We start from the raw sequence: 17,124 nt of genomic DNA, 5'->3' as shown, positions 1-17,124 counted from the left end.
AAAGGTGATGAAGTCTGATTCGAACAGATGTGCCTTCCCCTTGTAAGATCCAAATATATCATTAATTAAAATCTTATTTGGCTATAACTCTGAAACCAATGAAAATAAGTACCATTTTTGAAATATCATTGGAAAGCTCTTAATGAGGCTTAATTACTGCAGTTAAGAAAAAATCCAAAATCCAATTTTTCTGGATTTTGGGCTTTTTTGGGTACTTTTGGTTAAGTCAATTGCAATCAAAAGGGGAGGTACAAAACTAGATATTACAAAAGTCCTAAAGCCAAAATTTCACCATCCTACAGCTAATGGTTTTTGAGTTAGGGAAGATAAATATGTGCATACAGACATCACGCTGAAACTAATCAAAATGGATTGAGGGATGTCAAAATGGATATTTCCATTGAAACCTGAAAACCAATTTTTTCATGATTAAACTTCGTACAAAATTTTACGAAAGTAAAAATGATATGCGAGTACATACAGCAACTCACAAAGAATGTAACAAAATTTCCAGACATGTTCTACTTATGAAAGTAAAGAAGAAGTTCATATAAAGTTCGCAAATGCATAATTAGCAAACATCGGCTGGTGAAAGATTTTGCCATGGTTTCTACACCTTCAGTAAAATTAAGCTAGAACTGTAATTCTTGGGACCCAAATTAAGGAGTAAATTTAATGGTTTTATATGAAAAATGGCCTAGGGGAAAAAATAGGGCCTAGAACTAACGTTGTTTTTTTTTTAATGAACTTCAAAATTCTTAGTTTTGAATTTAGTTTTTGTGGACTTTATTCACACCACTTTACTCAAAATCAAACTCTCTATAGGTTTGTTTAAATCTTTTATGTGTTTATTATCCACCTAACAAAATAGTGCGTTTTTGACCCCAATCTTGTGTCTTTTAACCCTTCTTCTTCTCAAAAACTACTAAAAATACAGTTCTAGAGCCTACTTTACAGTTCTGGCTTAATTTACCAAAGGCGCAGATGTCAGGACAAATCTTTTACAAGCTGACATTCACTAATGAAGTATTTCTGAACCTACATGAACTTTCGCCTTTAGTTTCACTAGTAGAACATGTTTCCACAAGGAAACATCAACGTCGAGGAATAATCATGTTCCTTGACTGTCTAAAAGAACATCAAAAATTAAAACTAATATATTTCAAGTAAGTTTCACATTTAAAAACATGCAAGTCATACAAATAATAATTCAAATCTATTAAAAATGCATCACTGTAAAAACAATGAGCTGAAACAAAGTAAAATCTTAAGTATGTTTAATGATGCATGCTGTTAAAATTAAGTGGATTGGGTAATTTTTTTTTCATATAGATTACTATAAGCAGCACTGCTATAGTTACTAGTCAACAAAAAATTCTGTACCTTAGTGAAAATGGAAATCATGTTAACTTAAGTAATTTGGAAGAACCGATTTATAATGTTGCTTCAGCTACTATCATCACCCAAATTTGCAGGATGCTACTCTGAGGTGTTGATAAGTCATCAATGTTCATTAGTACTGTCAATGAACTGCAGATTACGTTCTACCTAGGATGCCTGAGATCATTTTATATATGGCACAAACAATGAAAAACACAGGAGAGGCTAATCACTAAGAAGTTGCCATAACTCTGTAAGTAGTAAATTGTGAAATCAGAACCTGCTGTTGTCACATACGCAAAATATTGTTATGTAAGTAAACACGATAGCCAATAATATGATTGACTGCTACTAGAGGTTTTTTTTATATAAGAATGTGTCACAACTAACTTACTGTCACATAACAGAATTTTGAGCATGATACAGTAAAGCACACTGATAACAGCATTTACTATTAGTATAAAAATTTGTAAACACGGCGATTATAAATAAGTAAGTCTGCAATAGTGTTCATGTCAAAAGAATAACAACAAATAAGTAAGTCTGCAATAGCATCCATGTCAAGATAATAAGTAAACTGCATATAGGTTTTATAAGAAAACATTTAAGAAAATCTAAAAGTAGATTCTGGAGTTATAAACTCTGCAACCAAGTGTGGGAAACAATCTATAAAAACAACTGAAAACGAGCTCTTATAAATTCATTAACACAAATTCCAATAACATAATATTCCAAATTAAAATATGTTTTGGGTTTTTAGAATATGGTTTTTTTTAGGGAGAATTAATAAATAATTACTCCATTATATATACATGAGGTGGTTCATAAGTAGTGAAGTTCATACAGTTTAAAATTTATCTGCAACAACTAATCTGGCAAAAATTATCATAGGATAATATGGAAAAGATTGTAAAACTTCAATGTTCAATCTTAAATGCAAGACAAAAAAGACACTAATGAGATCAGATCCTCTTTCAATAAGCAAGAAATAATAAAATCAGAAAAAATAAACTATAATGACAAAAAAAAACTGCTGAAAAGACATTGTTTGAGATTAAAGTAGTGACTGCAACAACACCTGGAAGAAACTGACGCTTTAAATAACTTTTAAAGAAAAACTATGCCTAAGGGCCTTTATTAACCACAGAAATTCCTGTACAGGTGTAGGAGGTATAGCCAAAAGGGATAGCTCAAACTGTATTACATGATGGACTAGGTCAAACCAATTTAGAACAATAAATGGATATTTCAACAATGAACACTGTTCTAATAATAATGCTTACTGTGTGCATGGGTGGTTCATGGCATTCACGGGTAGATTTAATAAAAAATAAAATAGAAGAGAAGAATTTTACAAAATAAAAAGGAATTTTCAAAATATTATTTTGAATGCAGTGTATGAAGATGAAGACGATAATGATGAAATGATGGCATAGGACTCTGACAACAGTAATAGTGAATTTAATTGTATAGTTGATTAGTGCCAACAATGATCAGGAAGAATAATATAAATAATAGAATCAACAGAATATAATAATATAAATAACAGAAAAAATTTATACCTGATCTGCTCCAGCCTCAAGAAGAAACCGAACCATGTCAAGATGACCTTTATAACAAGCTAATGTTAACGCTGACTCCTTAAATTCATTTGAATGAGTGTTAATTCCTGCACCATGCTCCAGCAAAATCTGCAACATCAAATTCCAAATAAAAATTACTACCTTAAATCTACAATAAGTTTTAAAAACATAAATTATTTAGACATATAATGAATGGTGCCATAAACAATGTGTGGCAAATACATGTAATATTTATGATACTAAAAAGCAGATAATATGAATTTTACCTGAAATTTATTATGAAATAGTATGTACATAAATGAAGAGTATTGCTATTAATTCAAATTACAACAAAAAAATACTAAAATCACATGACCAAAATAATTACATGACAAACATGGTGTGAATTAAGGATTTCAATGATAATCACTCCCTCACATTAAATTTTGCATATGAAAATAGCATACATACATTAAAAACAAAGAGCCTCTATTCTGAAGAGACAATATTTTTTTATATAACAGATTACATTTTAATTTGAAAAACAGAGTTTCTGACTTATATTATTTCCTCTATCACATGTTCTGGAAAACTGAAATGTTGCAGAAGTAATTGAGTTCAAAACCCACTGCTAAATATTGTTTTAAGAATTCAACCTTCAACAAGCAAAAATGGGGACTGACCTTAATGATGGGACATATTCTCATTTCCCATTTCATTAAAAACCAGAATTAAGCATTTAAAATTATTTGGCAAGGTAATATATTTGAACTGATAATGTTCTATCTGATATGAGATTAGCTTATAAAACATCACTGAATACTAAGGTAACAAATGCTAAAATTACAACCAATACAGTTTACTAAAAGCATACTTCACCACAATATCAAATCTACTTAAAATTAGACACACTAGATAAAATTCAATGTGCCTTTATCAGTGCTTAAACAAAAATGACATGTTAAGAAAAACAAAATCCTAATGGCTTAAAACAGGTAATTTTGTTACACAACACAACACAACACAACATACAACTTAATAGGATTCAACACCCTGTAACTAGTACAAATATTACTACTAATAAGGGTTACATTGAACTAAAATAGCTTCTAACAAAATATATTAGCTAAGTAACATGATAATTAATTTTCTAACTACACTACCACAAAAATCATAAGAAGTCAACCATACCAATATGTAAGCCCCAAAACATATAATGTATATATAAACATTTTATAAATTCAAATTTTTTTATAAATGTAAAATATTTGACAGTCATTACATTTACAATATTAACAACAAAAAGCAAAATTTGATAAAAAAAAATATTTGAAATTATATTAATGTTAATTTATTAAATTACAAATCGAAAAATCTAAAAAAAGTGTTATCACCAATACTAATTATAATTTAGCCGCTATAAACTAGATATATTAAAATATAAGTTTAACATTATAGTGTTTAAGAGAATTTTCATAATAGATATTTCCCAAACCTTTGCAACAGCTACATGCCCCGCACTTGCTGCTTCCATAAGAGGAGTGTGACCATTTTCATTATGATCCTCAACATTAGCCCCAGCTTCCAATAAGACACGCACAGCCTGTTCATGCCCTCCAGCACATGCATACATTAATGGTGTATTTCCTACAAAATACAAACTAATTAAACAGAAATATTCTAAAATTTTTACTATGATTATTTCTTAGAAAATTCTAAAAAAATATATATATATTTTCCCCCTTCAAAAAATAATGAAAATGATAATATTTGGCAAATGCATCCTCTAACCACAGCTGATGTTACCACAAAACAATTTTTATAATAAATAACAGGTGTTTTCAAAAAATAAAATAACTAATTCAATCAAACATGAAAACTGTTTAATTTATTCAGCTGCAGGACATCAGAAAATAATTTTTGACATATTCATCATACTTACAGTGTTTTCTTCCTAATTACCAACTAGCCTAGTTCTACAAAAATTACACTAAGGAAAAATTTTTTAATAAAAATGTAACACTGAATTATGAGATAAAACAGTTAATAAGAAAAAAATAAATCCTACACTATCATAACCAAAAACCTAGATGTGACACACGATTAAAAGGTTTAAGTACTAATGAAGGACTATTATTTATTGGTTTGATGAACATGAACATAAGTTAGAGTGTCTGCAAAATACTGATTAAAATGAGAGTGAATTGTTACTAGTAACTGACTTTTCCTATAAATTCAAATTAAAATCTTCCGATAGCTGAGAATAATGTTATAAAACTACAAATAATTTTTTGTGTTTGTTATGAAACAGAAGCACCAAACAACCAGAAACAGAAGTATATCAAAAATTTAAATACATTTCAATGAGAAAAAGCACCAGACAATAAAACATAATATTAATTACATAGTATTTTATCATGTAATTTTACTTATACAAGACCATCGAGATACTGATTTACTATGTAATGTACAATTCAAAACATAAACATTTAAGGTTACAAATAAAATATCCTTTTAATATTCTAAAAAAAAAAACCAACAACCTAAATCTCATTTATCATGTCACAGACATCCACAGCTATAGTGATCAATTTCAAGAATTAAAGAGTTAAGAAGGTGACAACTGGTGCTTCCAGATCACAAACAAATAAATACATGTGATAAATGTATAAAAAAAAAAAACTAACATACTTTAGTATATAAAACATGTTTATACAACTAAAGGGTTTACTGTTTATGATAAAAGTAAAAGACCTTGTTATTAATAATTATTATAAAGTGGATGCATTACCTGATGACGACTGAGCATTAACATCAGCTCCATGAGCAATTAGAAGCCGTACAATGTCCACAAAACCAGCAGAAGCAGCTTCCATTAAGGGCGTGCAATCCCCTTTTATTCCACGGTCTTCAACATTGGCATTCATAGCTAATAATACCTGAAATATCATTCATATTTATTTATTCATTTATTCACTCACTCTACCAGCCTGATCACAAAGACTACATTTTTTTATGATGAGAATGGTTAAACATATTAATCTTAAATAAGTTTACAATAAAATACCTAAATCAGGCATCCCATTATAAATAAAGAAGTCAGTTTTGTCTACAAATCATAAATATACCTCATACCTCATACTTCAGAATATGAGCAAGAATACTAGGAACAATAAGAATAATTATTCGAATAGAACTAATACAACCAAGATCAATAATTAAAAATAATCAAATTTATAATATAATCATTACATCACAAGCATTTATTATAATTTGTTTTACAGTAATACCAATCATAATTGGAGGATTTAACTAAAAAAATATCAACTATTATTCTCACAAATTATTATTTTGATTTTACTTTTTTTAATGAGCTATAATGTAACCGGTGTAAAGAAATCACCGTATGAAAAATGACTACAGAATGTATATTTTTAAGATGTAAAATTATTTTATATAAAATAATTTATCATTCCTGACACCAAAGAAAGGTAAGTGTGATTACTGTTGTACTACATGAAAATATTTGGTGCAGTGGTGCAAAAAGGGTAAATCAAAAAGAGAAAAATGAAATGCATCTGCATAATAGAGTTACTTCAGATGCTTAGACAAAGCTAAAAAAATTGTAAACAAAAGATATTCAGCAATTCATTTCTTTGACTTGACTTACAAGCTATCTGCTACTTTCTGTCAGGAATGCAAATGCTCTCTACAATAAAACGTGATTAGCTATGTAAATTTTGCATTTTTAAATTAGGCAATTTAAATTTTTATTCTACCGGCTTTGCTAGTATGGACAGCCAAAGAAGGATCTAGTGAAACAGATTCCTGCGTATTACACCTTCTGTAAATAACAGGAAAAACATGGTTCTGAAGACAAGACACTTATGATGTCAAAAACTGCAATTTATTTCTTGTGATTACTTTTATTATAACAGTGTATAAGAACTTGAAATTCCTATTACAGATTGCAAGTCTTTCTGAATCAACCTAATCACAAATGAAAGTTGACAATACCTATGCAATTAAGAGAAATCGATGCATTATTATAATTGGCCTTTTTGGATTTTTCACAGTAATCCAAATGACGTGAAAGAAGAAACCATTAAGAGGTTATCAAAATTTATGACACTTAACTTAAAAAAATTATAAATTCCTTAATAAAAATTCAAAAACCCAACCATAAAAAGAAGATATTAACTGGATGAAAATTAATATTTTTAAGTTTTGAAAGGACAATAAAAATCACATTTATTTTAAATACAATTAAGAACAGAGAATTATGTTGCAAGAGATAAGAGATAGCAGTACAACTATACTAGCAGCAAATTGATTTTATATACAACTTGCTTATACCAACTGAAAAAATAAATAAATAATGATATCATTCAATTGGTAATATACAAATAATCAAAAAACTATAAGTTTTAAAAGAAGGAAGGTGAGATAATGAAAACAATGGTTGTAATCAAGATAAACAGTGATTTTTCTAATGGTAATAAAAAGTAAAAATGGTTTTATTGTAGGTTCACAAGCCTTAACATTACTTCAGATATTATTTTTATTAAAATTAAAATTTTTTGAATTCTTCAATTTGCTTTTATTTTATATTCACAAAAAATCTGTTAACGTACATTTTCTTTTAAGTTTAAAGCATTTTATTATCAACAGTTTTTGTTTCATCTTTATTAAAGCAGCTTGTAATTTTTTTTTAAAACTAATGATTTTTTTTCTTTAGAATAGAATGCATAAAATTGTTATCAAATGTTTTAGAGCATCTATGAATTAAATTTTTCTGAATACATAATTTGTTTTTTTTTAATTTTTCATGAATATGATTCTGCTGTTGATAGTAGTTCATTCTGTTGTTTCGATATTTTATTGAAAAAACCTGATTGTATGTTTTTTTTTTAATTAAAACTTTCTATCCTAAGACGAGTAAGACATTATTCTAGCTGTTATTGTACTTTTCTCTAATATTTTAATAACAAGCTTATATATTATAAACTATATTGAAACATAATTTTTGAAAAATAACTTAGTTATAACAATTTATTATTAATTATTAATGTGTTTGTAACAAAAGAAACTATTATTTTATTTTAGTACAATTACGACTTCTTTAAGTTAACATAAATTTGATTTTATAAATGTTAAATATTAAATGTATGAACCAATGTTAAGAAAAACTTATAATTTTATAGTGTTTAAATTTTAATTTATTAAAAAGAAATTAAACTTTTAAAATATAATTTTGAAACCAAAAATAAGCTATTAAATCAATTTTGCAATTTCATATATAATAAAATATATTTAATCAAGATAATTCTTTTCTTTTATTTCTATATTGGAAAATAATGTACAGGAAACAAAATGAATAGCATAAACAAAAAAGTAAGAGAAGAGAAGTTTATGTTAGGACCTAAATAGCATGTTTACACAAACTCATAGAAAAGCCCAAATGTAATTGTCTTTACTTGAAATGAAAATTATTTTAATTCATAAAGGATCAATAAAAGAACTGTTAACTGAATGATTTTTTAATTCTCCTATAAAACTGTATTTTTAGCAGCTATCCAAAGAATTTTGTAATCACTACTGCGCCTGTTCATTTTTATATACAGATGTACATATAAAATTTTTTCATCTGCTCAACCAGATGCAAATCCTAACCTATTTTGGCAAAATTTGGTGGGGTGATGTAAACCTACGAGGAATATATTGGGGAAAAAATATATATATACATTATTAACTAATGCAATCAGTAGTTTCAAGCACAAGATATTTTATCATCATGCATTACATAATTTGCTTTGATAAGTAGCTAATACTTAGCTACTTGTTGCAACTCCAATTTGATTGGTTACAACTATTTTTAATGAGCTGTGCTTTCATTAACCATGAATATTGGATACTACACACCTTACCTGGCACTTTAATAAATCTATTAATATTACAGTTATTTTTAATAACTCAAAAATAGCAAACTTTTCAAGATACTTAATAATAATAATAACCTACACAGTTGATTATTTTAATCAGAAATAGATTAATTATCCCTGAAATCATACTAAACTTCCAACACACAAAACTTACACGGTCATATTGCCACATAGACAATGCACTACAATAAAGACAATAACTATGATTTGAAATTTTTACATCACCTATTAAAATTTTTAATTTAATTGTGGGATAAATATGGAACCATTCCCTACAAATCAATATCTCTAGTATGAATAAAAAACACCAACTAATGTAAATATTTAACAGATTATGGATATTTAAGTATAAGACTGTATTAAAATTATGGCACTTTATAATTTATGCTATGTAAGTTGTTAAAAAGATCAACCCTAAAACGACTTTGCCAATAATTATATTTCTTGCTGTCTTTATCAATCAAAAATCTTTAATTCTTCCTTGTACTTAGGTCATTACCATATTTACATAACTGATATATTTTCGTTCTACCTAAGACACAAATCTAACATTTCAACAGGTAAGTCACAATCAATTTTTTTCTACTAACATCAACCTTAATTTACTGAAATCATAGTAAAAGTTGACAGCAAAAGAACCACATAATCCCGTTGCTCGTGAAGTATCTGAGCCCTGACTCCAAAAATTACTGGCTTACACAACAAAGAGCAACCATGACTCAACATATAGAAATAACTATCCAGAGGTGAATTATTAAATATCTAATTTCCAGAGGAATCTTCTAATAGGTCTTTCTAATGTGTCTGTAGGCTGATTTCTGCCATCACCAGCACCATTCCTAATCCTTCTAAGCAAAATAGATATCATGGAAATTGTAATTCTAATATTGGTGCCCACTCTGAAAGGCAGGAGAAAAGGCCTTGAAGTGATTGACCTGGGACTACTTTCCCAATAATTTTTTTTTTTTTACAGATCAAAGATTATGCTAAACAAGCAACTACTGAAAAAACTACCTGCTTTGAGACCTTTCTCAGTGAGCTTGTCTTCCATTCACAGATGTTGCTTAAAGAACCCAAATGATTGGCTGGGGCAACCATCCAGAAAAGAACTGGGTCTCTTATTATTCCTAAACTCTAATTTATGAAAATAACGTGATGAATCTTAGACACTTTAAAACTACTTTTATTTCATACCATTTTACTGTGGAATTTAAACTTTCACCAACTAATTAAGTAAATAACGAAAAAATGGAAATAAAATCAAGTTGTAAGGTTTTTTTATTTCTCATTATTCAAGCAATGAAAAAATTAAAAGGAGAATTGTGTATGTATGAAATATTATTTCATAAGCCACAATTTCTCAATCAGAGACAATATTTGATGATGAATCACATCATATAGATAATGAATTGTAGTGTTAGTCATAAAGAAAGAAACATTACATTTTCTTAAAAGACTATCCCATTTTGTTTGATAGAGCTATGCTTAAAATAAACTTAAAATCGGCAAAAAGAAAGAGCGTGCACATTCACAACCCCATATATACCTAATGATTGCTTTAATATTTACTTTGAGAATGATCATTTATGATATCAAAACCAAACAAACTTTGAATACCTGTGCTAACTCAAAGTACCCAGCAGAACACGCTAAAGAAAGTAGACTTTCTCCTTCCTCAGTGGTTTCATGTACACTACGACCTTCTGTTAACAATTTTCGCACTGTTCCCACATCTCCATCAGTACAAGCTTCAACTAGGGACCTGTTGAATAAATACTGAAGCTTTATGATACTATAATACACACACATGCGCATGCAAGAGAAAAAATTAATTAAAAACTGTATAAATATAATTCCACAAATACTTTTACTCATACATTATTCTAAACGATTTAGAAGATTAAAATTTTACTTTTAAATATTTTAAATCCTCAGGATAAATTACATGTTTAATTGTGTGCCTTATTCTCACCTATAACTACATTTTCTAGTTCAGAAAACATTTAATACATTTTTACATTAATTTTTTTTGTGAGAACAATATATATTGTAATGGAGAAAATACATCTTGATACCCACATACTGATTATAGTAATTAAATATTTATGTTTTTTGTATGGTAAACACGACTGCTATAAAGTATGTTTTTATGTTCTTATATTGTGTTTCTCTTTTACTGATAAAAAATTTGTTCATTCCCCCACTCTCTTTATCTATATACCTACATATAAACGATGTGTGGCTATTATTAAATAATGAGACTAATGCTACTACAGAAAAACTGCTCAAGCGCCAAATTCATATGACCAACAGCTGTGTAGCATGAAGCCTTCTCTTTCAATTGTTGACACTCCAGTTTCTGTAGTCATATTAGTCTGGTCGTGACCTTCATTTGGATAATATCTGTTTTTTTGTTTCCCGAAAAAATAAGTGTTTTATTAAAGCAAAGAAATGTTGTAAAATTTCATATGGAACTTGGAAAAACTGCAACTGAAACTTATATTTTATTAAAAAAAAAGTATTTAGCATGTGTATTTTTTATATATTGTTGTATTGTTGTACTGCAATATTATTATTTTTGTGTAAGTATTTCACATGTGCAGGTTTTTAAGTGGTTTAAGAGTTTCCAAGATGGCCAAGAAGATGTTGAAAATAAGGTTCACACAGGTCACCCTTCCATATCAAAAATGAATAAAAATATTGAAAAAATTGGTAATCTGATCTAATCTAACCGTCGGTTAACTATTTGTGCGATTGCTGAAACTGTAGGAATTGACAAAGAATGCGTAAGAAAAATTTTACATAATATTTTTAACATGCAAAACGTGTGCGCGTAAATGGTACTAAAATTCTCACAATCGAACAAAAAGAAACTTGTGAAAATGTTTGTTCTGACACTTTGAATGCCAGTGAAAATGATCAAAACTTCTTGGAGGGAGTAATAACATGTGATGAATCTTGGTTTTTCACTTATGATCCAGAAACTAAGCGTCAATCCATGCATTGGAAGACTCAAACTTTATGGAGAGCTAAAAAAGCTCAAATGAACAAATCAAAATTCAAAGCGATGATGATTGTTTTTTACGACATTCATAAGATTGTGTACCTTCACTAGATTCCTGAAGGTCAAACTAATAATCACCATTACTAACTTGAGGTCCTTGCTCAACTTCATGAAAAAATAAGAAAAAAATGACCGAGATTGTGGAAGATTAAGTCATGGGTTCTTCATAAGGACAACGCACCAGCTCACACTCCACTGTCTGTCAAAATGTTTCTAGCCAAATATAACATCCCAGTATTAGACCACCTTCCTTAATTGCCTGACCTCACATCATGTGACTTTTATCTGTTATCCAAGGTCAAATCCGCATTAAAAGGAACAAGATTTTAGGCATTGAAGCTGTGAAAGAAAAAATGGCACACATCATGAAAGAGCTCACAGAAAAAGACTTCCAGCGCTGTTTGGAATAATGAAAAATTCACATAGAGCATTTTAGGGATAGAGGAGGGGTGTATACTGAAGGGGATAATAACTAAATATGTATAAATTTAAAATAAAATATTTATGTCAACATTAGTCTCATTATTTAATAGCCACACCTCATATATCACCCTTGTTGTAATGCAAGTATTTTTTAATATTCTTGTTTTATTTAATTATTTCTAGTTTGATTTATCTACTATAACATACTTTGGAATCATCACAAAAATTTAATAAACTTTAGTCAATATCTTTCAAGATTTACTTTCTCAAATCAATAATTATTTCAGCTTTTCCATCTTTTATTTTAATTTATGTATTTCTTTTTATAATTATATTTTGTCTATGTTTCCATTTCAATTATATTAATGTTATCAAAGTTTCACTCATTTGAATGAAAACATTTTCAAATGTTTTAAAGAAGTGACAACCATTTCAAAAAAAATATGTACATTAATGAAAATGCACTGTTTTCAATGACCATGCAGAACAACCAGTGGGACCAGGCCCTTAGATAACTATTACTAAGCTTCTTGAATAGAACGTATCATGTGGATCCATACATCTCGCTTATTAGGGCTCCGATAAGTGAAAACTTTCAGTTACTACCCACCTCTTTTCAGATTGGTGAAAAAATTATTTCGGTGGTAGATTTAAGTGAAATAATAATAATAATAAGTGTATTAATCTGCCTTGTTTATTTTTGACTGATTTCTTTTAAATAAATTTTCAGCAAACTTTATATGACTAATTTCAGTATTTAACTGATATGTTTCAAGGTTTTTTGCACAAAATCTGAAGTAAGCTTTTTTAAGCGTCTTTTTTATACTAATTTGTAATTTTTCTGAGAAGTCATAGTACATAATTTTGGACTTCACATACAGAATTCAAGAGTCATCAAATCTTCACTAAACTATAATCAAACTTCCCTTAAAATTATAATGCACTCTTTCTTTGGAACTGTTAAATAGGTATTACCCAGGTCAATGAATAGGCCAAGTTTATTGGCCTCACAAGTTGTCTTCCTGTTTATTTTTGTAAGTAATAAGAAATAAAAATATTAGTGACTATATATATTAAAACAACTGACTGACCTAGTTTCAGGCTGAGGACGAGGATTTTCACTTCTCATTCGTGTTAGAGCTGCAGCAGCTTCATCTAGAGCACATGAAACACTGGATGTTAATCTACGCAGTACTTCAGGATCAGCAAGGTGCTTACCATCTCCCGTGGCCAATTTTCCAATTCCTATTAACATAGAAATTATACACTAGGCACTCTTTATCAAAATCTAAACCATGTGCATATGTCAGAAGCATATTAATAGCAACACATGCTCATGCCATCATATAATGATATATGAGATTATTTATGTTTAAAAAGTGTAATATAATTCAATGTTTTCCCTATCAGATCTTAAGAGTAGATTTGGAGGGAGCAAACTCCACTTCTGCAAACTGAGATCCAGATTGGATCTGGAATGGAACTATACTCCATTTTAATACTTCTGTTAGTAGATAATCTCTTACATAACAAAATTTAACAATCTTCGGCAAAATTAAACAATCATTAAAAGGAAATCACATAAAAACTTTGATAAAACTTACTTACACAAAAGTTCTTCGGAAATAAAATACAATACGATAGACATATTTATTTCTGAATCAATCATTTAAGTCTCTAATGAGTTAAGAGATTTAGAACATGTTCATGAGTGTATTAAAAATGTATGTATAATTACTATACACTAAGCAGACAGATATAAAAGAGCTTGATAAAATGTTTCACAAAAAGCTACCAACACTATGAAAATATGCAGTGTTTATAAAAAAAAAAACTCCTTAGTTTCAAGTATTATTTAAACAGCATCATATTTAAAGAATTACACTTACATGACTTTATTCTTACATGAATTTATTCTGAGAGGGTACACACATTCTGTTCAGATATGGACAGCCTGTCTTCTGTCTTCACCTTTAAGACATTGCCTGTTTACTTAAACTGATTAAACCACTGGAGTATTGTTTTATTCATAGGAATGACACTGCCATATTCACATCGATAATAACACTAACTGTGATAACTGATGTTTCAATAAATCAAATCATACACTGAGTTTTCTGCCGCAGCATCGTCATGATTTGAGCGCGAGACTGCCGACCGGATATGCAGTGAAGGTCACACAGTGGTGCCAACCGTGACAACTATTTGCGGATAAAAAAACCTAATAATATAATGAACATAAACATGAAAACCTTTAACATAACATGTAAACTATTTCACTGTAACTTATTGTAATACTGATTTAACTGATTTCATTATAATTGTTTGGAACCATGTTCTTTTATAAACACTCTGTACTATGTATGATTAATTTAAATATAGAATCCAGTAATTTAGCTCTATTACTAAAAAATAAAAATAAATTTGATCATTGTAAAATTTAACATAAGGGTTAAATAAAAATTCACAATGATCATTGTTCTTACAGTGTACGGATATAAATTTGATTTAATTAGATCTCAATAAAAATATAAAGAAACAAGCATATTTTAAAAATGTATGTTCTGAAATTTTGTTTCAAATTCTTTTCTATTCCTTGGTTTCAGGTTGATAGTGATGTATCAGAGTTTCATCAAATGTTATGAAACAATGCAAAAATTTCTTTTGATTATGTTGAAACAGCTCCAGATCAAATGTTTTCTCGTACACAGTTTTGATCAATTGTGAGACAAGAGCTGTGTTGTACACACCATATTCACATCGATAATTCAATTAGTGACAACAGTGCTGACCCACCTTGCAAACACATCATAGATTTTTTTATTAATCATACCAGTTGTAATTTAAGGTGGCAGAACTGAGAAAAATACCAGATTTTAAGACAGAGAAAAAATTACAGTTTTAGACTTCAGTGAAAAAAAGAGGAAAGAAGCTTCAATATTGTATTTAAAATAAAACAACAAAAACTTAATGAACAAGAAAATTATTAAATATGCGAATAATGTACAGCCAATAAAGCAGTATAAAATGTTTTGTCAATAATTTGACATCTGAGCTCAGGACTTCAAACCATAAAATTGACAACCTTCAGCATATAATCAAATGCAAAAATAATTAAATTAATTTTTTCTATTTGCATTAGATATTATTTAATACTTAATATATTTTTAATGTAAGTTATAATTAGATATCAATACTAAGTGATAAATAAGGGCCAAACAACATCTCTCAATTGGAGAACTATGTTTAGTTATCTAATAATAGAAAATTATTTTACTAATTTTAAAAAACACACACACACACATAGAGAGAGAGAGGGGGGGTTGGCGAGGGAGGAGTGGGGGAGAGAGAAAGGTATGGGGAGAGGGGGAGAGAGAGAGAGAGAGAGAGTGGGATAGAGATGGTGAGAGAGATATTGATGATAGAGAGGGGGTAGGGAGAAGAGATAAGTATAGCTTAAAAAAATTTACACAAATATGAAAAATAAATGAAGAAACTACCAAAAATGGTGTATGTGTTTGTATAAGGAAGGCAATACTCGAGCAACTGTTTATTCTAACCCAATATAACAGAGAAAAGATCAACCACAGAATCTCACAATTACTATGACTTTGTTTCACAACTGCAAGAGAACAAATACATAACAAAAAAATTGCAATAAGAACAGTGATAAAATGTTTAATAAGTGATAACTAGTCTATTAGAATATGAAAATTTCCTAACCAGCTGCTTCCAATAATGCCTCCAATCGAGCTTGAGTTTCAGGATCAACAGAATGATCGGTGTCATCTGGTGACAACAGGAACTTTGATGTTTGTATTCTGGCCTCTTCAACAAGGTCTTCTTGATCTATCACAAATGACTCAACCTAAAAACCAAAAATGAGAATGTCATTCAAAATTAAATCATTCTGAAACAAAAACAGATATGTAAACAATTTTAGTAATAATAATAAAACATACACTTAACAATAAGTGAAGTTGCTAAATTATCTTCCTTTATGTCATGCCAGTAACAAAAGTTACAGCTGCCAAATTAATTTTTTAGCTTTTTAAGAAGAAACACACTTTTACACAAAATGAAGCAACCTGATTTACTTTTTATAACCTGATATGAAATTATATTTATTCAACACTTACAAAAGTGAAATAAACACATTAATAAAGCTCATTTCATCTCAACCTAAAAAATATTTCTTTGGCCTTGTTAACCTTCCAGCAGGTGCGCTGTTGTAAAATTTACAACAGCGATGATTTATTGCGTCGCCAGGCATATTCTATGAATTTAGAAAGCCAGTAGAACACATATTTCTATCTTCTCTTCCCCCACGACCACTGTACGGACAAACTGCCCTTAACACCACTCCTCAGTACTCAGATACCCACTTTCAGGAGTGTTAGTGACTATTGTACCATTTATAATGTGCGCCTATTCGTGTGACATTTTTTGCTTAAAAATTTAATGATTACTTTTTTTTTACTATATTTTATAGTTTTATTATTTGTTAATATTTAACTGCTATGGCTAGAGATATATTAAATTTAAGCAAAATCCCAAGTGTTCTTCAAGAGCTTTCAGGCAATGATGACAATGCAGCATATTGTGATAATTATGACTTTCTTGAAAGTGAGGGAGATCTAAAAGTGATGAACGTATCAAATACGATCAACATTCATATGATAAAATGGTCAACCATTGCTAAGATTATTTGATTGGTCTAAGAAAAGATAATCACACAAATGTAGAAGAAATT

General features: G+C 28.9%; 1 protein-coding gene across 5 annotated transcripts in view; it reads right to left on the bottom strand.

Moving 5' to 3' along the window:
* The window catches only part of mask (multiple ankyrin repeats single KH domain), a 233,708-nt gene that overhangs the window by 192,654 nt on the left and 23,930 nt on the right, over positions 1 to 17,124 (bottom strand). For all 5 annotated transcript variants that reach the window (XM_075363965.1, XM_075363982.1, XM_075363999.1 and 2 more), the window contains exons 2-7: positions 16,095 to 16,239; positions 13,463 to 13,616; positions 10,502 to 10,646; positions 5,734 to 5,881; positions 4,438 to 4,589; positions 2,943 to 3,071 (exon numbers count right to left, since the gene is read on the bottom strand). In XM_075363965.1, the coding sequence (XP_075220080.1) occupies positions 2,943 to 3,071; positions 4,438 to 4,589; positions 5,734 to 5,881; positions 10,502 to 10,646; positions 13,463 to 13,616; positions 16,095 to 16,239 (873 nt within the window). The remainder of the gene's footprint in view (positions 1 to 2,942; positions 3,072 to 4,437; positions 4,590 to 5,733; positions 5,882 to 10,501; positions 10,647 to 13,462; positions 13,617 to 16,094; positions 16,240 to 17,124) is intronic.

Source organism: Lycorma delicatula, chromosome 1 (assembly GCF_047948215.1).
Source record: "Lycorma delicatula isolate Av1 chromosome 1, ASM4794821v1, whole genome shotgun sequence".
Classification (NCBI taxonomy): Eukaryota; Metazoa; Arthropoda; class Insecta; order Hemiptera; family Fulgoridae; genus Lycorma; species Lycorma delicatula.
This window is presented reverse-complemented; position numbering and strand designations above follow the sequence as displayed.